Source organism: Nyctibius grandis, chromosome 3, assembly GCF_013368605.1.
Source record: "Nyctibius grandis isolate bNycGra1 chromosome 3, bNycGra1.pri, whole genome shotgun sequence".
NCBI classification, from domain to species: Eukaryota; Metazoa; Chordata; class Aves; order Nyctibiiformes; family Nyctibiidae; genus Nyctibius; species Nyctibius grandis.
The window spans coordinates 43310802-43335006 of NC_090660.1; the positions used below are offsets into that span (position 1 = coordinate 43310802).

At 41.0% G+C, this 24205-nt stretch overlaps 2 protein-coding genes across 11 annotated transcripts in view; both read left to right on the plus strand.

Annotated features, from left to right (window-relative positions):
* LOC137660783 (golgin subfamily B member 1-like) overlaps positions 1–10121 on the plus strand; it is a 28369-nt gene extending 18248 nt beyond the window's left edge. For 4 of the 7 annotated variants that reach the window (XM_068395793.1, XM_068395797.1, XM_068395790.1 and 1 more), the window contains 5 exons: positions 1280–1387; positions 3073–3169; positions 4612–4812; positions 8401–8484; positions 8658–10121. In XM_068395793.1, the coding sequence (XP_068251894.1) occupies positions 1280–1387; positions 3073–3169; positions 4612–4812; positions 8401–8480 (486 nt within the window). In that variant the 3' untranslated portion in view covers positions 8481–8484; positions 8658–10121. The remainder of the gene's footprint in view (positions 1–1279; positions 1388–3072; positions 3170–4611; positions 4813–8400; positions 8485–8657) is intronic. The other 3 variants (XM_068395791.1, XM_068395792.1, XM_068395796.1) reach the window with 3 other exon arrangements.
* Positions 10122–12959: 2838 nt separating this feature from the next.
* The window catches only part of TEX10 (testis expressed 10), a 61191-nt gene continuing 49945 nt past the window's right edge, over positions 12960–24205 (plus strand). For 3 of the 4 annotated variants that reach the window (XM_068396884.1, XM_068396887.1, XM_068396888.1), the window contains exons 1-4: positions 12960–13033; positions 13496–13625; positions 18161–18349; positions 19161–19867. In XM_068396884.1, coding sequence (XP_068252985.1) covers positions 18170–18349; positions 19161–19867 — 887 coding nt within the window. In that variant the 5' untranslated portion in view covers positions 12960–13033; positions 13496–13625; positions 18161–18169. Of the gene's footprint in view, positions 13034–13495; positions 13723–18160; positions 18350–19160; positions 19868–24205 lie in introns of all 4 variants that reach the window. The other variant, XM_068396885.1, reaches the window with a different exon arrangement.

Here is a 24205-nt window from a genome sequence, read left to right on the forward strand (position 1 = left end):
AGACCTGCAGTTCTGTTACATTGTGCCCAGTGGAAGTATTTTCAGCAGAACTTCATCAGTATAGACAAGAGGATGACACATGTAGCTCTCTTTGTGAGGGCTGTTAGCACTAGAACTTGCTCCCCTACTAGAGATTCAGAGTTTCAAAGACTGCACTTTCCTTAGGCTTTTTGGGAAGAAAGGAGGTTAGTATAAGGCAAGGGCAGCATATATTTTTAAATTCAGTAGTGTTTTGGCTTTTTGATACTTTCTTGAGAAACAGGTTATGACTGTATTGCCTCAGGGAAGTTGTACACGTTCATTTGTATGCAGGTATTTTGGGAAGAGATCAAAATACTTAAGGAAAAGCATTTCCCTGTATGTATTTCTAGGTATATTCTTGGGTTCTTCCTTTTCAAAGGATTATATTGGGTAGCTGCAGCTTCCTTCTGTTAGGATCCTCTTCCATTCCACCTCCCCACCCCAATTTATGGGGTTAAAAGTAAAAACTTTATTTGCTTTTGTTGTAGTTTAATCCTAGCTGGCAACTAAGTACGACACAGCCTCTCGCTCACTCCTCCCCCTCCTCAGGGTGGAATGGGGAGAAGAATTGAAAAAAATTAAAACTTGTAGATTGAAATAAGAATGGTTTAATAATTGAAATAAATTGAAATAAAAGAAAATAAAAATAATACTGTTACTACTACTACTACTACTAATGATGATAATTGTATGAAAAGGAAGATAACAAAAAAAGAGAAATAAAACCCAAGGAAGACGAGTGATGCGCAGTACAGTTGCTCACCACTCACTGACTGATGCCCAGCCAGTCCCCTAGCAATGATTGATTTCCCCTGGCCAGCTCCTCCCAGTTTATATACTGAGCATGACATCCTATGGTATGGAATATCGCTTTGGCTAATTTGGGTCAGCTGTCCTGGCTATGCTCCCTCCCAGCTTCTTGTGCACCTCCTCACTGACAGAGCATGGGTAGCTGAAAAGTCCTTGACTTAGGATAAGCACTACTTAGCAACAACTGAAACATCAGTGTGCTATCAACGTTATTCTCCTACTAAATCCAAAACACAGCACTGTACCAGCCACAAGGAAAAATATTAACTCTGTCCCAGCTGAAACCAGGACAGCTTTGTAACTTCAGCCATGTCTGACAGAAGGATAGAGACATAAAAAATTAGATTCCTGCAGGTTTTGTTTATATATAGTGACATTTTAATCTTTCAGAGGGAAAATTTTTATATTGTGTGTTGTTTTGGTTTGGTTTTGGTTTTTTTTCTCCTAGCAAAGCTTTGAGATACTGAATGAAGATGATGCTTCATTTATCCTAAAAGTTACGCAGACTCTTACAGATGCACTGGTCGAATATCGTCAGCAGGCTGCATCAAAAAAAGTAATGTAGACTTTGTTTTGGTTTTGTTCTACAAATCTGTGGATTCCTGTGATTATGCATTTTTTTATTACAGATAGTTTAATTAAACAAAATTGATGTGGAGACTGTATTGTAAGTTTGGGCCATTAAATACTTAAATTTTTGAAGTGATGATAGGATAAACTTACAGCTTTTCTGTTGAGGAGTCTTATTACTTTCTGTTCAAAGGTGCTTAATTTTTTTTTTTAATAGAAGCTAAAAATCATCTTGCCTCTTATTTCCCATGCTTTTCCTTACATCTAAGTTTTTCTGCTATTTTTGCCCCTTTTCAATTCTAACTATAGCTTTTCTCATCTCTGCTGACCTCCCTGACACTCTCGTTCTGTATCCCATTTCCTTCCCCAGCCTTCACTTCATTCACCGTGTAACCAAGCATTACTGACATCAATATTCTTTTTTATACAACTTTTTGGTCCTTCTCTTTGGACTCTTCCCTTTGAGGTCTCTTTCTTCCTCCACTATTAGAAACCCAGTTTTTCCCCCTCTCTTCTATGATTATTGACTGACTTGTCTTTACACGGGCATAGTATGGAGGTGTTCTGAGTACTACTTTGAGGCTGCTGTGGTTGCGACTTGCGTTCCCTATACCTCCAGTTTATGTTTCATTATACCACAATCTCCACGGTTCCCATGCTTCGAATGACTTTTTGTTTATTCCCCCATTGTAAACAGGGATGGTAGGAACTTTCCTCTTGGTGATCCGTTCAACGTCTTTGCCATAGGGAACATTATTCCTTATCCCTCCCAGCGTTTCTTGCAGAGTTGTCGGTGTTGAACAGACTTATCATTCACCACAACAGCTATTCCTGCTACCGCAGCTACTTAACTACTTTTTTATTTAAAGGGTGATCTTAAGTGGATAATGCCAAATGCAAGTAAGTACCAGTCAACAAGCCAAAGAGAGTCGCAGAGGTGACACTTCAAGAAAAAAAGTTTTGTTTTGGTTTTTCTTTTGTCTTCAAAAGACTTGCTTAATTCAGGACTTTATTATATTATCTTTGTTCCCCATGTTCCATCTTTCCTCTGTTGCTTGCTTTCTGCCCCAAAGGCAGTACTTCTCCATGATAAATTCCATGCCTATAGTTCTCATTAATTATTTACTGCTTTTTACTTCCTCATTAAACTTACTTTCACCTTATTCCTGTTTTTTCCAGATAGGATTTGGTTGTTTTATTCATATGGAAAGAGGATAAAATCAGACATGTTACAAAACAATCAAGTTCTAACTGAAGTAACTTCTAACATAGTAGTTGCAGAAAATGTTTTCCCACATTAGGGTTTTGGTTTTTTGTTTTTTTCCGTATTCTAAACTGTGATCTTTCAACTGGTAATTTTTTAACTAAATCTTTTATTCTGAGTGTAAAATGCTTATTTTTTAGACCTGACAGGTTGAGAATTAGGCTCTACAGGTCTCACTTCTTGGCCTAACACAGTGCTTTTTCAGATGCAGAGAGATACCATGAGTAGTGTATACACAGAAGATCATTACCAGCTGCATGATTTTAAAATAAATACTTGATTTCTCAGATTTGGTAGCAGAAATACTGGTCTTTTATTTGGTTTGTGATCATTAAAAATGTAGTAGTTCATCATTCCAAGAGGTTGTGTTGATGAAATTCTGAACACAACTTTTTTCTAACTTGTAGGACCTCTTAGATACTGAATATAATGAAGAAGCAGCATTGGACTATTCCACAGAACAATCTGACCTGACTTCAGCAGACATTAGTGACTCTGATACTGGTAATGTTAGCTTTTGTCCTCATTTCATTGGGATTTTGTTTCAGTTTGTGGCCAGCCATGGTGATCAGGGCCATTAGCAGCTGAATCCAGGGCAGCTGACCCAGGCTGGCCCACAGGTGTATTCTATATCATTAACAATCAAGGTCACTACAAAAGGGAGGGCTTGCTAGGGAGAAGGGGGGCTGGTTTTGCTCTCCTCTCGCCTGGCCTCCCTTTTTCCTCATTGCTGACGATTGGTATTCCTGAACAACCTGCTGCAAACCTGTAGCTAAATATACTTTTGTGTGTTTTGTGTTAGCATTTATATTGGTTTCTTTATTTTATTAAGTCTGTTTAATTTTAACCCAATAGGCTCGCTCTTTTTCCCAATTTCCTTCCTCAGTTGGGGAAGAGACATTGGGTGAGAGAAAAACCTGCTAATGTTTAGCCCCTGGGTGTGGGCTAAATGAAGATGCACCTTGAATGTGCTTTAATCTTAACACTGAACCTTGCATAAATTTTCGTAAGCCTTTTTTCCCTGCTTCTCTAAAAGCAGAGCTTAAAAGCAGAAGAAAGCCAGGGTCAAGTAGCATGAATTAATAGTTCTCAGTTTTTTTCCATCCTCTACAAATGTTAGAAAGGGCAGATTATTAAAAAATATTCATCCTACTTAACTGTAGGATTTGGGGAGAAATTGAATTAGTGTTGACTCTGACTTCCCTCTGTCCAGAGGCAACAGTTTCTAAGGAGGCTTTCAAAGTTTAACTGTGGCTCTGCCCTGCACACACCATCCCCCCACTCTCCCATTTGTGTCCCTTCTTGGTGGAGAAGAGGTTTAGCACAGTTCTAGTCCAATCAAGATGTTAGTGGAAACAAATTATGTTAAGATGGGTAATTCTGTTTAATACCTGAATATTGCAGCTACTTGGCCTCAGTACTTCTGATTATTTTTTTCAAAGAATCTTTGATTTCTTTGAGGTCATTCCTTCTTGATATAAACAAATGGTTATTTTTCTCAAGCATAGGGAGTACAATCATATGCTTGGAGAGGCAAAATACCCAGAATACTAGTGAAGCTATCTGGTATGATTTTTTTTTTTTCCTGTGCGGTGTCAATTTTCTTTTTTTCTAGGAAGTTTAGCTTTTGAAAACTTCAATTAATACAATGCTAATAACAACAATTGCAATGACTTACAGTATATGAGACTTGGAACTTTTAGTTCCTTTTTGTAAGCATAATGGAAAGCCTCCCCACCCTTGTTTCTCCAGGATTTTCTGTAAATGGAAGGCATTCCTGACTCTCAGTTGTATGAAAATGTAGCAAAGGCAGATGTGAACCTTACCAGCAATGCTGCTGTGCCAGACTGGAAATGCTTGTTTTGAAAAGCTCTATTTAGAGAAATAAGTAATAAAGGCTCTTCAGAATCTTCTCTTACCAAAAAACAATATTTATCTTCTTTAAGACTACTCCAGCAGCCGATCAGCTAAGCTGTCCTTATCAGTAAATGAAGAAGATGAACCCCAAAACTTTTCAACTGGCTCTTCAGAAGCAGCATATGAGAACAACATCACTACTGAATTTTTGAACAGTGTAAGAAATATGAATGTTGAGGAAGTTACTGCTACTCTGCACAAAATAGCAGCAGCAAATCCAGCTTTCAGAGGTAATTCACATAGACATGCATACACACACAGAAACACACGTATATGAAGATGATTAAGGGGGTGGAACATCTCCCTTATGAGGAGAGGCTGAGGGAGCTGGATCTCTTTAGCTTAGAGAAGAGGAGACTGAGGGGTGACCTCATTAATGTTTATAAATATGTAAAGGGCAAGTGTCATGAGGATGGAGCCAGGCTCTTCTCAGTGACATCCCTTGACAGGACAAGGGGCAATGGGTGCAAGCTGGAACACAGGAGGTTCCACATAAATATGAGGAAAAACTTCTTTACGGTGAGGGTAACCAAACACTGGCACAGGCTGCCCAGAGAGGTTGTGGAGTCTCCTTCTCTGGAGACATTCAAAACCCGCCTGGACGCGTTCCTGTGTGATATGATCTAGGTAATCCTGCTCTGGCAGGGGGATTGGACTAGATGATCCTTCGAGGTCCCTTCCAATCCCTAACATTCTGTGATTCTGTGTGAAAATATACATAACATTTCTCTCTGTTATGTGTAACAGAGGTCTCTCTCAGATACATCTCTCTCTGAAGAGACTTTTTTCCCCCCTCCCCCTTTAACTTTTGCAGGATCCAGTTTAGGAATTGTAATTCAAAATGGCTGCCTTACCATGAAGGTGTTAATAATTGCTGAATTTCTTTTAAAATTCTTTTCTCATTTGTGCATACTAACATTTATGTGGTGAGAGGTAGTAGATTAAAGTCAAGTATATTGTTATTAGAAAAAAGTAGATTCTTTTGTCTGTGATATAACTGGGAATGCCAACAGCAAATAAATTTTTACTTACTGATTCCTGAAGGAACTGTACTTGCACAGTAACATAGAAATAACAATGAATCGGAGACAAGTAGTCTTTCTTTTGCTTACAAGTCTCTAAAAGTTTCCGCTACTAAACCTTCCCACATCTTCACTCAGCTGCTGCCCTTTCTTCAGCAGCTTCCTGTGTACATTTCTAAGCTTCTCAGAGTGTGTTTAGGATCATCGAGGTAAAAAAAGAACACTGAAGATGAGTACATTGTAGAGAAGCTTAAGTAATATTCTTTGCCTGAGTGCTCAATGTGGAAGAAACTGGAGAGAATGCAATCTGTGCCATAACCTCTCCTTGGTTATGTGTGTGTGCACACAGCTCAGCAGAGTATCTGTTTGGAATGGAAGTTCTGGAACAAACTGACAACATAAAACCACGAAAGTAGCAAACTGTTATAACTCTTCCATGAATATCACCTGGTCCTAGGGACCTCCAGAACAAAGTGGTTAAGTTACTGATGGTAGTAATTTCTTCCATAAAGCTTCCTTTGGAACCTGAAAATTTGTGGGTGGCAAATGTGGTTCTTTTATGTGTATTTCTCTTTTTTTTAAGGTTTTGTTGTGTGTTGAACACAGCTGCTTGCTCACTGCCCCCCACCCCCCTGCAGCTGGACAGGGAAGAGAATAGGAAGAACAAAAGTGAAAAAAACTTGTGGATCATGACAAAGACAGTTTAATAAGGGAAGGGAAGGTGGGGGGTGGAGGAAAAAGTGGTGCAAAGACAATTGCTCAGCACTTCCCACAAGCAGACTGATGCCCAGCCAGTCTCTGAGCAACAGCCACCTTGGAAGTCAACCTCACGCCCTTACCTCCCAGTTTTTATTGCTGAGCGTGATGTATGGAATATCCCTTTGGCCAGTTTGGGTCAGTTGTCCCAGCTGTGTCTCCTACCAGTCTTTTTCCCATCCCCCGCCTAATCACTGTGAGGGTGCAATGTGGGAAAGAGAGAAAGCCTTGACGCTGTGCAAGCACCCTTTGGCAACAGCCAAAACACTGGTGTGTTATCAACACTGTTTTGGCCACAAATCCAAAACTCGGCACCATACAGGCTGCTAGGAAGAAAGTTAATGCTCCATCCCAGCCAAAACCAGTACAGAGTTCCAGGTGATCTTTGAAACTGCCAACTTCTGTTGGACAGGTGAATAGAAACTGTTTAGAAAAATAGGGTAGGAATTAGTGGACACGTGGAAAAATATGATCTGCTTGAACTGGTTGGTGGGGATGGAATATGGCTTTTTGTGATAAGAAACCTCCTTACAGACTTTCTGGAATTCTTTGAAAGGGGTCAGCAAAAGAGTCAGATAAAGGTGATCCAGTTTATATAGTCTGTTTGGAATTCCAGGAAGCTTTTCATAGGCACTCTAATAAGAGGCTTTTAAGGGAACTAACTGGGTGTTGGAAAAGAGGGAAATCCTTGCATTGTGTAAATAATAACAGATAGCAAATGGGCAATTACTTTTTACAATGAAAAGAGGTTCCAGTAGAGAACTGTGAGCCTGTGCTTAAGACCTGTGCTGTTTAGTATCTTCACAAATGGTCTGGAAAAAGGGATGAGTATCTGGATGACAAAATTTTGTCAACTTCCAAACAGTTAAAAGTGTTGGTTGGCTGACAAATTTCAAAAGCTCCTCATCAGATCAGTGGAAACACTAATTTATCAGTCAGAATAATATGTCAAATACAAGGAATTAAGGAAAGAATGCAAATAAAGATGGGAATCATAATTCTGCTATTGCATAAACTCATGTTTTGCCTGTATCTGGCATAGGGCATCTATTTCTGTTCCCCTTATTTCAGATAAAGGACTTTATTGCTGCAAAAGGTTTAGAGAGAGTAACAAAATATGGAAATATCTTCCATATAAAAAGTAGTAGAAAGCTAGGACTCTTTTTGGCCTGGAAAAGAGATGACTGAGATATTGTAACAGAGATTTGTAAAATTGTGAGTGGATGGAGATGTCAGACAGGATTCTATTATTTCCTATCTCTTTTGATCCATAAACTTGGAGTACTGTGGGAGTCCGACTTCAAAATGGAAAAAAAAGAGATGGTTCTTCATGCAGTAGTAGGTGGATGATCTATGGAACTCCTAGCAAAAAGATACCATGGATACAAAAATATTACATGTGTCCTTGTCTTCGCTGTCTGGGCCAGACTGGGCAAGTGTTTGGAAGAGGACTACTGAGAAGTTTGCTGTATCAGACTACAAAAGTTTCCTGAGCTGATCTGAGATGGGGAGAAATAGTATTACCACACCCCACCAAGCATCAGGCACACTTGCCCTGCTCATACTTTTCCCGTAACATTCAGCACCCACAACCAAATGTTTATTATTACCACTTAAGCAGTCTCTGTGTTTCTTCTTCTCTTTTCCCTCTCCTAAAGTCATGGGCATTAGTTTCATCAAAGCAACATGGCCTTCTTGCTTGCATTCAGAAGAGGACACTTTGACTTATTGTTACAGTGATAAAATCAAGCACTTCTGGTCATGCTTTCCTGACTATCAGCTGCAGATCTTTCAAAGTCAGAGACAGAGTAGAGGGGCGAGACAGGTCCTTTAACTTAACCAGTAGAGCTGTTCATAGCAATATATAGTTAGAGTTTCCAGGCACATTCTGATTGTTAACAGTTATGGTATTTTTCATTTAACAAGAAAAGATCCAAACTCATGTCAGCATCTAAATGTTTCAGTATAACTTGTGCTTTTAAATGCATTTTATCATCAAACCACTTATTTTACGTTTTTGTTTGTTTGCCTTCAACTAAGGAATTGATATTCCAAATGTTATAAGGATCCTGACTGAAAGTGGAACTCTGAGAAGACCAAGCAATGGCAGCACACAGTGACATGGTAGTTAATAGAGTTAATACAGCAATGTTTACTTTCTGTAAGCTTGAGATTGTTGTTTTACTTAATATGAATTCAATGTAGCTGACTTTGCTATGTTCAAATTTTGTACAGTGTTTATTTTAATTAAATTAATAACTTGTTTTTTGAGATTCTTGTTATTTATTTCTCCATAGAGCTGAAATTTCTATATTTGTGAAAAGGTTGTAACACTCATGTTCTTTCTTTCCATGTTAAAACAGGTAACTTGTTTTTCTAAATTATCTTTAAATACCGTACATTGACAGTCTGATCTTTTCTTAACTCTTTGTAAAAGAACTGACATTATCGGCAGAATGAACCACTGCAGTCAGCAGTACAAATTAATCCTACAACAAATACTTGGAAGTTATTCCCTGTGGCTGCTGGGCCAGACTCAAAAGCTATTGTAATCAGAAATCCCTTCCCATATAAGGATTATGAATAGGTTTCCACATATTTTTTTAAGTAAAGATTAAAAATAATAATAAAAAGCCAGTGCTGTCAGTCTAGTTCTGAGTTGAGAAGTGCCTGGATTATAGGTAATTTAGGGAGCTTAGATAATTTGGAAGCTTTAGCAAAGTCAACAGAGGTTGGCTGTGCTTGCAGATTCAGGGATATGTCCCAAGAGATCTCAACAGACTATGGATAAGAGGCACTGATGTGGTAGTGAAAGTATCTTGTCTTCTCTTATCCCACCGATATGAGAACGAAATGAAGGCTGGCTTATACTGCCCTTCAGTTCAGGCTCTTGTAACGTGGACTTTTTTCCAACTAAAGTAGTAGTATTTTTGACTGAATGTAAAGGTCTATATATTAATGACTACTACTTTTGTAGGATGATGAAAAATATTTTGGATGGCTAAAAATTAGTGTGCTTGGGGAAAAAAAAAAAAATTTTAAAATTAAATTGTGTAATTAAAATTTGCTTCCTGCTTGTGATGTTGGGTAGCATTCAGTAGTTCTAATTAAAGCTCTTCAGCTTTGCAGCCAAATGCTGGTATAACATAGACGTGCTGGGGCCAGATGGGAAATGAACCTTTTAATGTTAACTTACATTTTTTTTGGAGATCTGGATGGAATTGAGAATCCTCATCCTGGTGGTTTCACATCTTCATATCATGGAATGCAAGACGCCATAAAAATAAGGTAACAAAGCAGCAACAAAATGGGTTGGTTTTGTTCTATGAACAGACACAGGAATGAAAACAGTTCACTGACAATTAAAGAAATTAAACCACAAAATGCTACTTTAAAGAAATTGTGAAGAATTTCTAGAATGCCTCTAAATATGTTCTTGTCAGAAGCAGAGATGGAACCAGAGCTCTTACAGCTCATTTACTCTGTAATAGGGACAATGTTAATGCCTGCTTAATGGAGATGAACTTGATCGGTAAAAACATTTTAGTTGATACGAAATTATGAATTCTGTTCCTGTGACACAGAAAGTAAAAACAGAAACATCTTTTTTTTGTTTGTTTTCAAAGTGCAGAACATTCTATTAATTAAAATAATAAAATCGGAATGTTCAGCTCTTGTAAATGGCCATGTCTGGGACAGTTTCTTTTTCCTCTTACTGTGGAATCACTCCTAGTGGAAATAAAGTTAAAATGAAGTTGAAATTACTTGGATTTGAGTATTTTTTTTTACCTTGGGTGCAGGAGGAGCGTGCTGAAAATGGGAAGACCTCTGAATCTATAGCACACTAATACAAAATGGTTTGAATGGTATGCTGCAGAGTGCTGCTGTACTTGTCAGAGACAGCTGAGAAAACGGAACTGTGCAAAAATTATCAAGTGTATGCTTCTGGAAATGTTTTCTGAGAACAGTCTGACATAGTCTATTCAGCTGTACAATTATTTTCCACTTAATTTTTTTGCCTGGTGCAAATAGAGGCTGCAAAATAATTATATTATTTTGTTCTTGTATCTGCGTGTGGTTTGTGATGACTTGGTATGTTCTTATACTAATGGAAAACTGTGTGTTTGTTCCAAAAGAGATTTTAAAGATGATGTTTAACTTGTGCCAGAATTGCAAAGTAAGGAAAAAAGAGCATTCTCTTTACTAATGATGCTTAAGTGATGTTGCTGACTGTATTTAATAGCATATATTTTGTTTCTCACAGTAACAGCAAGGCAGACAAGGCAGACATCTGGGGTAACTGGAGAATTAATAGAATTAAAACTTATGCAATAGCAAGAAAAAATAAATGAAGAGAAAATTAATTTTTCTCTTAGGTTTACACATTTTACTCAGAGACCAGAGAGCTTGGGGGAAGTGGTTTTTAACAAAAATGCAGAACTTTTCTTAAAAGGCAGAAAGGAGAAGGGTACTCATAGGCAAATTGATAAGAAATGAGAAGTTTTGAGTGTGCAACACAAGGGTTACTGTCTGGTGTAAACTGTGATGATCCCTGTCCCAGACAGATATGGAAACATCCTCTTCTTGTGCTGCGTCCTGTGGGTGCTGAGGATTGTTCTCTGTCCTTCTGACTCAGGAATTCATTACCCCTTTTGATACCGTATGTGAAACCCGAAAGGCCAACGCTGACTCTGCACCGCCCTCACCCAAATTGTTTTCTCTTCTAAATGTTTTCCAGCTCTGTAAACACAAATCTTGGTATTTCCTATTATTAATGCACTGTTGTTACCTCCTGTGACCCATCACCAGAACACCATTCAAGAGTACACCACTTTGAGGGTAATTTATTGAACATGTACAGGGTACATGTACCTGTTCCGGGTTAAATACAGGTGGCCTGTCCACCTATCGTCATAGTCGGTTAAATGTGACAGCGTCATGATATTTGTAATCATCACGAATTCCCAATTTGTCCTGTTTATTAACTTAAAACATATTTACAATAAAAGTGCAACAGTGAAGCATGCAATAAATATATAAATAACGGTGCAAGATAACTTATGTTAAAACATGCGCCTTTCCTGCAAATGTGGACAATATCCACCGAGGTGAATGAAGCCCTGTTTGATAGTCGCCGTGTGACCTTGTCTTGTCGGGATCCCGAAAGCCCAAGGTTTTTGGGTAATTCGTAATTGCCTTCCTGCCATTTCCCCCTTGCTCCCAGTGGGAAACCCACGTATTTAATTATGCTAGCATTAGTTAACTCCTATATCTGTTTGGTTAAATGTCTGTACTTACTAACTTTTTCTGCTGCGGCATCTTTTAGAGATGTTAGTTTACTTTCGCGCTGAATTGTGATATCGACTACATACACCTCTTTCTCTTTGACAAATACTGTATTAGGTTTAAATAATTCTCCTTTTTCATCCCAGACAGGTATGGAAACATCCTCCTCTTGTGCTGCGTCCTGTGGGTGCTAAGGATTGTTCTCTGTCTTTATGACTCGGGAATTCATTACCCCTTTGATACCGTATGTGAAACCCGAAAGGCCAACGCTGACTCTGCACCGCCTTCACCCAAATTTTTTTCTCTTCTAAACGTTTTCCAGCTCTGTAAACACAAATCTTGGTATTTCCTATTATTAATGCATTGTTGTTACCTCCCGTGACCCACCACCAGAACACCATTCAAGAGCACACCACTTTGAGGGTAAAGCAAAAAGCCTTTGCCGAGAATGGATTGAGAGCAGCCCTGAGGAGAAGGACTGGGGGATGATTGTTGACAAGAAGCTCAACATAAGCTGGCAATGTGCACTTGCAGCCCAGAAGGCCAATCGTATCCTGGGCTGCATCAAAAGCAGCGTGGCTAGCAGGTCGAGGGAGGTGATTATGCCCCTCTACTCTGCTCTCGTGAGACCCCACCTGGAGTACTGTGTCCAGCTCTGAGGCCCCCAACAGAAGAAGGACATGGAGCTGTTGGAACGAGTCCAGAGGAGGGCCACAAAGATGATCAGAGGGCTGGAGAACCTCTCCAATGAAGACAGGCCAAGAGTTGAGGCTGTTCAGCCTGGAGAAGGCTCTGGGGAGACCTTCTAGCAGCCTTCCAGTCCCTGAAGGGGGCCTATAGGAAAGCAGGAGAGGGACTTTTTACATGGGCATGTAGTGACAGGATTGGGGGGGATGGCTTTAAACTGAAAGAGGGTAGATTTAGATTAGATATGAGGAAGAAATTCTTTCCTGTGAGGGTGGTGAGACACTGGACCAGGTTGCCCAGAGAAGCTGTGGATGCCCCCTCCCTGGCAGTGTTCCAGGTCAGGTTGGATGGGGCTTTGAGCAACCTGGTCTAGCGGAAGGTGTTCCTGCCCGTGGCAGGGGGGGTTGGAACTAGATGATCTTTAAGGTCTCTTCCAACCCAAACCATTCTATGATTCTATTCTCCTGCAGCTCGCACCTCCCCGGGGCTCCCCGGCCGCTCCCGCCTGGGCGGGGGGAGGAGCCCGCCACCGCTCCAGGTGGCGCCAGCGCCCCGGCCCCGGCGGAGCGGGCAGGAAGTGCGCTCCTTCCCGCGGAGGGGGGGGGGGGGGAGGCGCTCGCTGGGTTCAGCCGCTCACGTGGGCGGCCGTTTCCGGGCAGGCTCTCGGGGGCGGAAGGGGGCTCGCGCTGCCGCGTGGTTGGTGAGTGGCCGGCGCGGCGCGCGCGGGGCTCGGCGGCGCAGTTGCCGCGCGGGAGGAGGCGCGCGGCCCGTCCCTGCCCGCGGGCGCGGCCGGGGGCCGCCGGGCTCGCCCTGCCCTGCGCTAACGGCGGCCTTTTGTGTGACCCGCCCCCTTCCCGCACGCTCCTGCGCAGGGCGGCGGGAAAGCGTGAGCAGAACCGCGGGCGTGTCGGTCCCGGGAAACCGGCGGCCTCGGCTCCCTCAGCCGCGGGCGTCGTCCGCCGCCGCCCCTGCCCCACCTCCCCCGGGGGTGCGTGCTGCCGCTCGCCCCGGCGGCTGCTCTCAGCCGCTGCTCCTGCCTCGCCTGCTGCTGGCCGAGCCCCGGCGCGGCTGCGGGGACTCCCGGGAGCCGAACTCGCGGCCTCCCCGCCGGGAGCCCCGGCACCGGGCAGGCACTAACGCGCTTTATTTAAACGTCTCGTAGAGCGACTGGAGCGAAGCGGCTCTTCGGGAACAAGCCGAAAGATGTCCCGGGACGGTGAGGAAGGTGGTTTAACGGCCTAGACGTGCGGGAGGAGCCGCGGCCGCCGCTTGAGCAGCGCTTTGGCTTTGGGGTACGGCGCTGCGGCGTGGCGCGGCCGGTGGTGGTGGGGTGTTGTGGCGGCTGGGGGTTCGCTGCCCAGCGCGGGAGCCTCGGAAAGTTAATTGCGAGTAAGTATTGGCCTTTGCTGGGAGGGAACTCGCCCAGGTGGAAATCTTTATCAGATGAGAGGAGTTAGGGCATGTACCTCGCTTTCTGGTTTCTCAGGATTTTTACGGTTGCTTGAGCTTGTAAATACGCTGGTAGCAAGATTCCCGGAGGATGCTGCCTTAGAGCTGCAAGGGAGTAAATTACAGGTGAAACAGTCGCTCCTTTTGGTTCCCCTCTGTTTCCCTAAGCCTAATGTAAGGGTGGCCGGGTGACACCTGAAGTAGCTTCTGAAAAGTGCTGCGTGCAGCTTTAACTCGAAGCTAATATTGATTTGAGGTTATTTCAATGGTTTGGATGTAAAACTATATTAGTGCATAAACTGTTAGGTGCACTTAGCTCAGTCCTGTTGGAGGAGGGCCAACTGAAAATATAGTTGAAGTCAGAAGGCAAACAGTTATTTCGGCAAGAAGTTTCATTAAAATATTTACATAACTTCATAAGCTCTATGCAGTTTTGCTTAATGACTTATTACGTAGACACTGGTGTTTTCATGGCTTTGGTTTTGTAACCATTTTATCTGATTTAGCGTGGTACATATGAACTGGAAATAGGTATGTTTAGATTTCCAGCAAATTATTTCCAAAATATGCAGTGCAAAGTGTAAACGGTGCTGCTTTGTTTTAGTAGGAGAAAGTATATTTTATAAGTTTTCTCCTTTAAAAGAACTTAATTGACTTTGTTCAGGTGTGTGTGCACCTGTAGTGGAAAGTTTTTAATGCTAGTTGGAAGCCAAACATTTCATCTTGTAGAGTGAGGCTTCCTAAATATCTCCATTGAAGCAAGCTTTGTACATGGAAATAACATTCATGTCAAAAGCTTCTAGCTATTTCTGTATGTCTGGCAATCAAGTGGTGAAAACCTGATTGTAATTCTTTCCTAAAAAATACATATGGTAAAAATCAAAAGCTTATAAAACCATAGTTGTTATAGTTGGACACTAAAGGACCTTTTTTATTTTGGCACCAAACCCCAGGCTTTTTTAAAGCCTTTTTAGTTGGTAGGTTACTTATGCTAAATTTGCACTTCAGTTAAATGGTCTTGTGTGTAGTTGTTTTAAGCTAGCAAGTGAAAAGCAGAAATTAAGTTCTAGTCAGGTGTTTGTGTAACCAGTTGTTTAAATTGTTTTAGAAGAATAGAAAATGACAATGGGATTTAAAACATTCCTTAATGGTTATCCCGATGATGTGTGTATGAAATACTGAAATACGGCACAAATTTAGAGTTTGAAGTCCATTGGGAAAATGAGCTGTAGAATTCTGTTTTCTAGAGTGAATGATGATCGTATCCACCATAAAAGAATCCTTGTTTGGATATTTTATTTAGAAACTTCTGGGTTTAATCAGCTGTATTATTATTTTTTATTTTTTCAGTTAGTTTGGTCTTTAAAATTTGAACGTTGTATTTGCAACTTTTTTGTATAGTTCAGATATTAAGAATGTTCAAATCCAGCATATTCTCCACCCCTTATTCCATACCATTTATGTCATGCCCAGGTCCTAGGCTCTCCAATAACACCCTCCTTAACCACCACCTCCCTTCCCATCCTTTGATATAATACACAGATATTGTTCACTTAGTCTGTGGACCAACTCTGGTAAAATGTCTATAAAATGTCCACAGAACGTCTGCTGAGGTCATTTAGTCCGTGACTTTGGGCTCCATCTGTTATGGTGGTTACTCAGGACAGGAGAGGTGGTGTGTTGCCTGGAGTTACTGGCTACCAAAGCCAGCTCAGGTCATGTCACTGCTGTGCTTGAACTGCTTCTTGTAAGGCTTGTCCGTCCTTGGTTCAGGTGGTTCCTGCTATAGTAATTGCTATAACATGCAGCTCAAATCATGGGTTACAACAATTTAAAGGTATATCCATTACAGTCTCTACCCATGATCCATTTGGGCCAGGTTATAGGGTTTAACATTGCAATGAACTCTTCCCTTTGCTCCTAGCCTGGCTAGCAACAAGGGTGTTTTGCTATAGTAATTCTCATAACATGCAGCTCAAATCCTGGGTTGCAACAGTTTAAAGGTATTTCCATTACAGTCTCCACCCTAGTCCCTTTGGACCAGACCATAGGGTTTAACATTGCAGTGAACTCCTCCCCTTGCCCCTGCTCCGACTTGGACTTATCCACAGACTGCAGTGCCTTACGGTTGTACCTGCTCCAAGTGGAGCCTCATCTATGAGCTACAGTCTCTCCAGGGGTATACCTGCTGCAGCATAGACTTATCCACAGCCACAGTTGCTTTGAGGTGCACCTATTCCAGTGTGGCATTCTCCATGGGCCACAGTGCATTCAGAGATATACCTGCTCCAGTGTGGCCTTACCCACAGCCACAGTCTCTTCAGAAGTAAACCTGCTCCAGCATGGCCTTACCCATGGCTGCAGTCCCTCCAAGGGTGTTCCTGCTCTGTTGTGGGCTTATCCTTGGCCACACGCTTTGAGGTGCTCTAGTGTGACCTCATGCACGGCTACTGATGCTTCAAGGTGTACCTGCTGCAGCATGGGCTTATCTACAGCCACAGATGCTTCGAGGTGTAACTTCTCCAGCGAGGACTTATCCTTGGGCCACAATCCCTTCAGAGGTATACCTGCTGCAGCACAGATGTAACCACGGCCACAGATGCTTCGAGATGTACCTGCTCTGGCATGGGTTTACCCACAGCCACAGATGCTTCTCATGTCCTGCTCCTGTGTGAACTCATCCACAGGTCACAGTCTCTTCAGCTCAAGTTCACACTGGTGTTCCAGCCTGTGCAGTACAGCAGTACAGAAACAGCAGTGATGCCCTGGCCATCTGCCAGCCCAGGCGCATGGCCATTGCTGTTATCAAAATGTTCCCAGGCACAGCAGAGTAAGACAATAGCAGTACAGCAAGCAGCAAAAGCAAAAAGCAGCCACTAACGAGCACAAGACTCTAATTTACAGTAAGGCAAGCAAGCCCCACGGCAAGCACAGGAGTCTGCCAACTCATAGCTAAACAGCAATAACAGCTACAAATTCAGTCTAGCACATTGCAATCAAATCTGTTGTTACTTTGAACCCTTCAAGCCCCATGTTGGGCACCAAAAAGGACTGTCGTGGTTTAACCCCAGCCAGCAACCAAGCCACACACAGCCACTCGCTCACTGCCCCGCAGTGGGATGGGGGAGAGAATCAGAAGGGTAACAGTGAGAACACTCATGGGTTGAGATAAAGACAGTTCAGTAGGTAAAGCAAAAGCCACGCAAAACAAGGAATTTCTTCACCACTTCCCATTGGCAGGCAGGTGTTCAGCCATCTCCAGGACAGCAGGGGTCCATCATGCATAACGGTTACTTGGGAAGACAAATGCCATCACTGCAAACATCCCACCCTTCCTCCTTCTTCCCCCAGCTTTATATGCTGAGCATGACACCATAGGGTATGGAATATCCCTTTGGTCATTTGGGGTCAGTTGTCCTGGCTGTGTCCCCTCCCAACTTCTTATGCATCCCCAGCCTACTCGCTGGTGGGGTGGTGTGAGAAGCAGAAAAGGCCTTGACTCTGTGTAAGCCCTGCTCAGCAGTAACGGAAACATCTCTGTATTATCAACACTGTTTTCAGCACAAATCCAAAACACAGCCCCATAACAGCTACTGTGAAAAAAAATTAACTATCCCAGCCAAAACCAGCGCATTACCCAAAGAGCAGTTTGAAAGAGAAGAAACCAAAAGCTTATGTACCTGACAGCATGGACCTTTATACTCTGTACAGTGAGATCTGGAAGTATTGAGATTTCCAGCTCTATAAGTTACCTGTTATCATTAGAAGGTTGTGAGATGTTAAACCTCAACATCATAATGGCTTTGTGCCTGTCTCCTCATTCTTTCTAGTTATCGTTTTTAAATGCACAGACTGGATTTTTCAGTGTGTAGTGGAAGTTCTCTTAGACTCTTGTATACTGCTGGTTTTGGTGAAGGCCATGATTTTACCTGTGCAGGCTGTATGCTATTAATGATTGAGTTGGTAAACAATGTACAAATGAAATGAAACAGTTCATTGAGCTCCTTTGGCTTGACAAGAGTCAACTATGTAAAAAGTTGCTTTATTGGTAGGAACTTTTTAAAACAAAACAAACCCAACAACTTAATCTGATAAACCAGTGGCAGACCGAAGTAATCTTTTTCAGTAAAGTGGTTCTCAGAGCAAAGATAACCAAAGGAGCAGCAGAATGTTTTCTGGACACTAGAAGAACAGCTGCACTGAATCAGTCTGCATGTCCGTTTAGCCTAGCATCTTATCTCGGAAGCGGACACTAGTTTATGCATAGGAAAAAGCATAAAATCAGTAGCCTTTGTTAGGAAGTTGCTGCTTTTTGGTGGAAAAACTATTTATTTGTAGTGTATTTAATCAAGTTAAAATTCTCACTATCTTTTTGCAGAGAATCAGAATGACTAAAAAAAGGAAACATCAAGAAGATTTCCAGAAAGTGAAATTAAAAGTTGGGAAAAAAAAGCCTAAACTAGAGAATGCAACTGATACTACCTTCAAAACAAAGGCCATACAAATTCCTGAGCAGCTTAAAGAAGATGGATTGCTTCCTACGCAAAATAGAAAACTTAACATAAAGGTATGCTGTGACATTGCGTTCTGAAATGACAGAAAATTACGTGTCATTTATCTAGGTTTACTATGTTTACTAGAATTTAGGAAAAAAGATTTATTTACAAAAAAAAAAACACCCAAAAAATCCAGGAGAGTTTCTGAATACAGCCTCTTTGTCCTTGGCAATAAGCTGACCCATGAGTTTAATTACTCAATTTGCTGGACCAGCATATAACAGAATATATAAAGCAGCAGTACAAAACCAAGTTGCACACTGATTTAAGTATCTAGGATTAACGTTCCGTTTTTGAAAGTCTTGGATCATAACTTCAGGACGGGGTTTTAAAAAGTAGACTTCCTGAGATGATGTTTTTAAAAAACCTTGTATTTCTCTGCGTGGTGGTTCTGCTTTCCTTCCTTTGCGTCGTCTTCTCTCTCTTGCAGCTCTCTGCTTAAGCTGAAGAAAGCTGCTGAGACTGAGATTTCATAGTTCTACTTTTGAGAACAAGTGTGAGAGGACTTATGTTTGGTCATCCCTCTGTTAAGTCAATAGGGTTGTGCATAAACTTAAAAATGAGGAGTATCTAATTACCTGAAGGACAAGTCATGGTATCTTGTTTTTTCTGTCACTGAATTTTGAGGATTTGTTCATTTTTATGCTTTAAACCAATATTATGTTTGTTCTGAACATATTATGCTGTTATGAACAGCAGTACATCATAATAATAGATTTTGTATTTTTGAGTGTTTAAGAAAAATGTGCTGTAAATAGGTGGGGAAGTTTAAAGAGCTTAAAGTGATCATGATGGCAAATATATATGTTTCTTTCCTTTTAGGATCTACTTTCACAGATGCATCACTATAGTCCTGGGGTTAAGCATAATGCACTTCTTGGGCTCAAAGATCTCCTGTCTCAATATCCATTTGTAATTGATGCACACCTTTCAAATATAATAAGTGAGGTGGCAGCTGTGTTTACAGACAAAGATTCTGGTGTCAGAGGAGCAGCTGTTCACCTGCTGCAATTCTTGGCTTCAAAAATAAGAGCGGAACAAATTGCTCCATTTTTCCCTTTGGTAAGTGCCCATCTCTCCAGTGCCATGACTCATATCAGTGAGGGAATTCAGGAAGATTCATTGAAAGTCTTGGACGTTTTATTGGAAGCCTACCCAGCTCTTCTCACAGACCGCAGCAGTATATTGTTGAAGAATTTTGTAGAGCTTATTTCTCACCAGCAGCTGTCAAAAAGACTGAAAAGCAGAGAGAAACTTTCCTGGATGCTCTCTGTTAACCCAAATCGCAGAGTAACCTCTCAGCAGTGGAGGTTGAATGTACTTACCAGGCTCAAGAAGTTTCTCCAAGCAGTGGTAGATGGATCCAGTGAAATAGAGGATGAAGGGCTTCAAGAACAAAAGGATAGCCCTCATTCTGTGAGGACCCCAATATGTATAAGTTGGAAGGTCCATGCAAATAATCAGCAACATATACAACTGTTTGAAAACGGTGGCTTACGACCAAAGATCAACTCATCATTTAGACTGAGGTGAGAAAATGTTAACTCATTTGGGAATTGATGTCAACTGTATAATCACAATGTTAAACTCTGGTTTGTTGCTGTTGAAGACAACTATTTAATTTTTAATGTGGAATTGTCCCTTGGCCATATTTTAGGGCATTTAGTGTAATGTGCAATCTTACTGCAGTGGCTTGAAAATATGGAAATACTCAGCAGGTAACCATGCTATGTTCATATGAACTTTCCTGTTGTCAAATAAAAGTTTTATTTTATGCTATTCATAATAATTTTGGAAGACCAACTCGTATTTTTTTTTGGAATGCGAACTAACAACTACAGGTTGTTGCAGGATGTCAAATAGACCTGGGGGAAGTAGACAAATTTCTTTACATTAAACGTAAGCTTGTTTCTTATACAGTGATAATCAATTTTACTGAAATTTTGTACTTTTACTTTCAAGAGTCGATCAAAAGTTTAGGAGTCTATTTTCTTTGAAGATAGCTCCTTTTAAAAAGGACAGCATGGTAATATGTGTCTGGCTGTATGAAGTTCTGCTGAGTTTCCAATGCTAGATATTTTTAATCAATTCATTGTTTATATCTTCACTATGGATAAAAGGTGTCTTATCTGAGACGTGTTGATGAATATGGAAGAAAGCATAGTGGGCTTAGTCACAGAAAGATTTGTGTGTTTTTTAGTAGTACTCTAAATAGATGTGAGTTAAGGGAGAAATAACTGACCATCTTTATTTCTCTTCCTCCTTTCTGATTCACTCACTCATCAAACTGGAGGGGAACCTCCCACCCCACTTTACAGTACCTTTTAAACGTTGGCATCCTCATATATATGTGTTACGGTAGATGTTACGTACCTGCTGGTAGGAGACCTGGAAAGATGACTTGAAAAACGGAAATTGTTTAGCTGTTACACAGCAATTCTAATCCATAGATATCAAGGTGGTTTGAAGAGAAACCACAATCCTTGTTTTACTGCTGGGGGAGACTGAATCAGGGGTATAAAGCAGTTATATGAAATTCATCTAGGAGGTCAGTGGCAGAAAAGGGTATAAAACCCACTGCCTCATCTATTGCTATGTCCATCTCATATCTATGAATGAAGGAAGTGCAGAAGAAGAGGTGTTCTCTTTTAATACCACAGGTATTGGCCTGAATTAGCAGGTGTTTGCCATCTCTATTATGGAGACACACAATAATTCCCATTCCCACTCTCCTAGGCCTCCTCTTGGTAGATAGCATATCACTTGTGGTAGGTATAGGAAATTTATATTAAGCGAAGTAAAATGTGCAGCTTATTCTCATAAAAGTGGCTGTTAACATAGCATAAGAGCTATCTGCTGCAGGTAAAACTTCAGTTGGAAACTAGACCAGTGAAGCCCACTTGAGGCAGGGGGAAGGGTTCAGTACTGAGCACAAAACAGTCGTATGGACTTCATCTCTGCAGTCAGAAGCGTACAATTGTGGACCACTGTATACCAGAGGATTCTTGTGTTGTGCCCTGAGTGATATGCAATGTGTGATATACCATGCCCTATAATAGCTGAAGATGCATGGTATCCAAGATCTGGGAGAATAAACTTTGTCTGGTGTCACCTGAATTGGATTCCGCTTTTCTGAGGAGCTAGATGTTGGTGAAACATCGTGATCCACTTGTGGTTATAAATACTTTGAAAAAGGCGTTTGCAAGCACAAGGAGGAGCCAGAAGAATAGAAGGAAACATTGCTAGAATCCAAGGCAAGATTGGCAAAGCAAGCTGATGGCAGCAGAACACGAGAATGGAAAGAGAAGGGGCATCTGCAGAAGGTACTAAAATGTTCTCATTTTATTGCATTTGTGCATATTTTTGGTATATTCATTTTGCACAAAGGGCCAGTACAGCTTGTTTTAGTGGATATCCGTGGAATTCTAAGAGTGGAAGTTGCTGTGGTGGCGTTTGCCACTGAAATCTTTTCTGGTAATCTGAAGGTGTTTAATTCTGTCTCTTCCAATCCCGGCTGTGGCCAGTTACAGGCATTCCCCAGGACTCTGCTGTGGCCATTACTGCAAGGACAGAAATTACTGTTAACAAGAGGTGCAAAACATCTGTAATGCTCCTTGAGTACTTCCAAAATCTCAAGCAGTGTGTGTGTTTTTGTTTAAAGAACTCAGTGTACAAATAGTCAAGTCCTAACTATAATAAGTTGACCAAACCATAAGTAACTAATTGCTGTGTGTATGTATTGATGGCCTCATCACTAATACTGCAAGTAAGTTTCCACTTTCTTGTTTAAAAGTAGGCTTCCAAACACCACGAATAGTATGCTAAATTTTTAAAGTTCCTGTATCTTTTTAATCTTGCAAGTTAGTTGAGTAGGGATAGCACCTCATTGATAACATAGTGATTACAGAAAGGAATTTTCAGGATCAGTTTGCAGTATTAATGTTTAGTAAAAAGTGTAGATTCTGAGCTTGGAATGCTGGATGGTTCAACAATGCAAATCTTAAGACTTTACTATTTTCTGTTGTGTGCTAGGTCTTCCTTCTGTGTGTGAATTAAAGATTACAGTGAATTAGGAGATTATTAGAATGTATCCTCTGCCTTATGTACTGACTGTGCTGCTTTTTGCATCAAACTCATTTCAGGTGTGGAAAAATGGGAAAGCCTTCACAACTTAAATGTGGTGATACCAAGGTGTGTGATCTTTTTGTGGACTGGAAGTGGTGCTGAAGAGGAATGGTAGAGTTTCTGTTTCTGCTGAGAAAGGACAAAACGAAGCTGCAGAGAAAAGTGAAGAAGACTTGAGAGACCAAAATGGAAGACTAAATATGTATATGGTGTGACCTGTGCATCAGATAGAAATGGAACATACGGTTCCTTTGGTGTACTGGGTGTTTCTTTGCTGCAGTTGGCAGTGCACACAAAAAAGGAGGACAGTAATCTGGTTTAGACTCTGAACCCTAAAAACTTGCTAGCTTCCAGTGACTTTTCCTATTTAAGCAGCAGAAAGCTGTCTCCTTATTTTCTGTTTCTTTTACACTTGCTTGTCTTCCCTTTGCTGAATTTCTGTTGTCCTCTTACTGTCAAATGGCAGATACATTACACAGTTTTGTTTGGTCCTGCTTTATAAAAGTATTGGCATTTTAAAGAAAAATTACAGTTTAAGGGTACACAAATACCTTGCAGCTCCCCTCAATAGTATTTCATACCAAAATGAAGGTAATATGCTTTGTAGTGTTTCTGAGAGCCACCTTACTATTAAAGAATACTGATAACAGATATGTGACAAAGAGATTAACACTTTAATTGACATCAGACCCTCCCAGTTCCAGTGAACCTATATTGCTAAGGATATTGCACTAATCAAATGCATAGTGGACAGATTACAGTAATACTTTATCATCATCTGTTATTGGCAATTAGATTTTATATACCCCTTGCGTTGTTAACCTTGAGTATTTGGAGAGGTCTTATCTTGAGAAGTGGGGGCTTCTTTTGCAGGGGTACATGAAAGCTGTGCTAAGTATTCTTGCCCAAATGCTTTCGGCAGCTGGGTGGGGTATCCCTTTTGGCATGGATTCTTCCTTCTTTTTCCATCCCTTGTTTCAGAAAAGTACTGAAATAGTTGGGTGTGTGTGTTATACTTTTGTAGGAATCTTCAGGTGTGTGTTGCCAACTGCTCAGATTTCATGCACTGTTCACTGTTTAATGGGGAGATTTTTTTGTGTTTGAGAAATAGATTGCTTGAATTCCAGAGCTCTGCTGTAATATCAGGTATTATTTTCAGAGAAATGATTAAAAGACTACTACTTCAGAACTATTTCAGCCAATTACTGACACTTCAGAATCTCAGCTGAGTGTGTAGTCCTGTCATGGCATAGCATTTACAGGACAACTTAACTTTTTCAGTGAGGTTATGGTCTTGGTATCAGCTGGTTTGGCCAGTGACGCTTTAGAATTCATTGTGATTATAACTGGAAGATGGGATTTGTCTACTGTGTCTTCACACAGTGAGAATTGTGTAAGTGTAATTACATGTAAGTGAGAATGTAAGTGAGAGTTACATGTCTAAGTTGGAACCATTCACGCTAAACTCTTTACAGTCTGAAAGAAACTGGTGTCTTTACTGCAGTCTGCGGCATAGAAGGGACATAGAGCAATAAAAAAGGGACAAATAAGCCAAATTACATTGACTGCATACATTGGTTGCTCCAGTTAATGCTAAGCTTTATAAAATTTTAAGTTGTCTGATAGTTGTAGTAGGTACTAAAGATAAAACTAACATTTTTTTCTTATGACCAGTTATGTTTCTGCTTGTCCATTGTATTTTGTGCTGGAGATGTAAATTCTCTCTCCCATCTTGCCTTCAT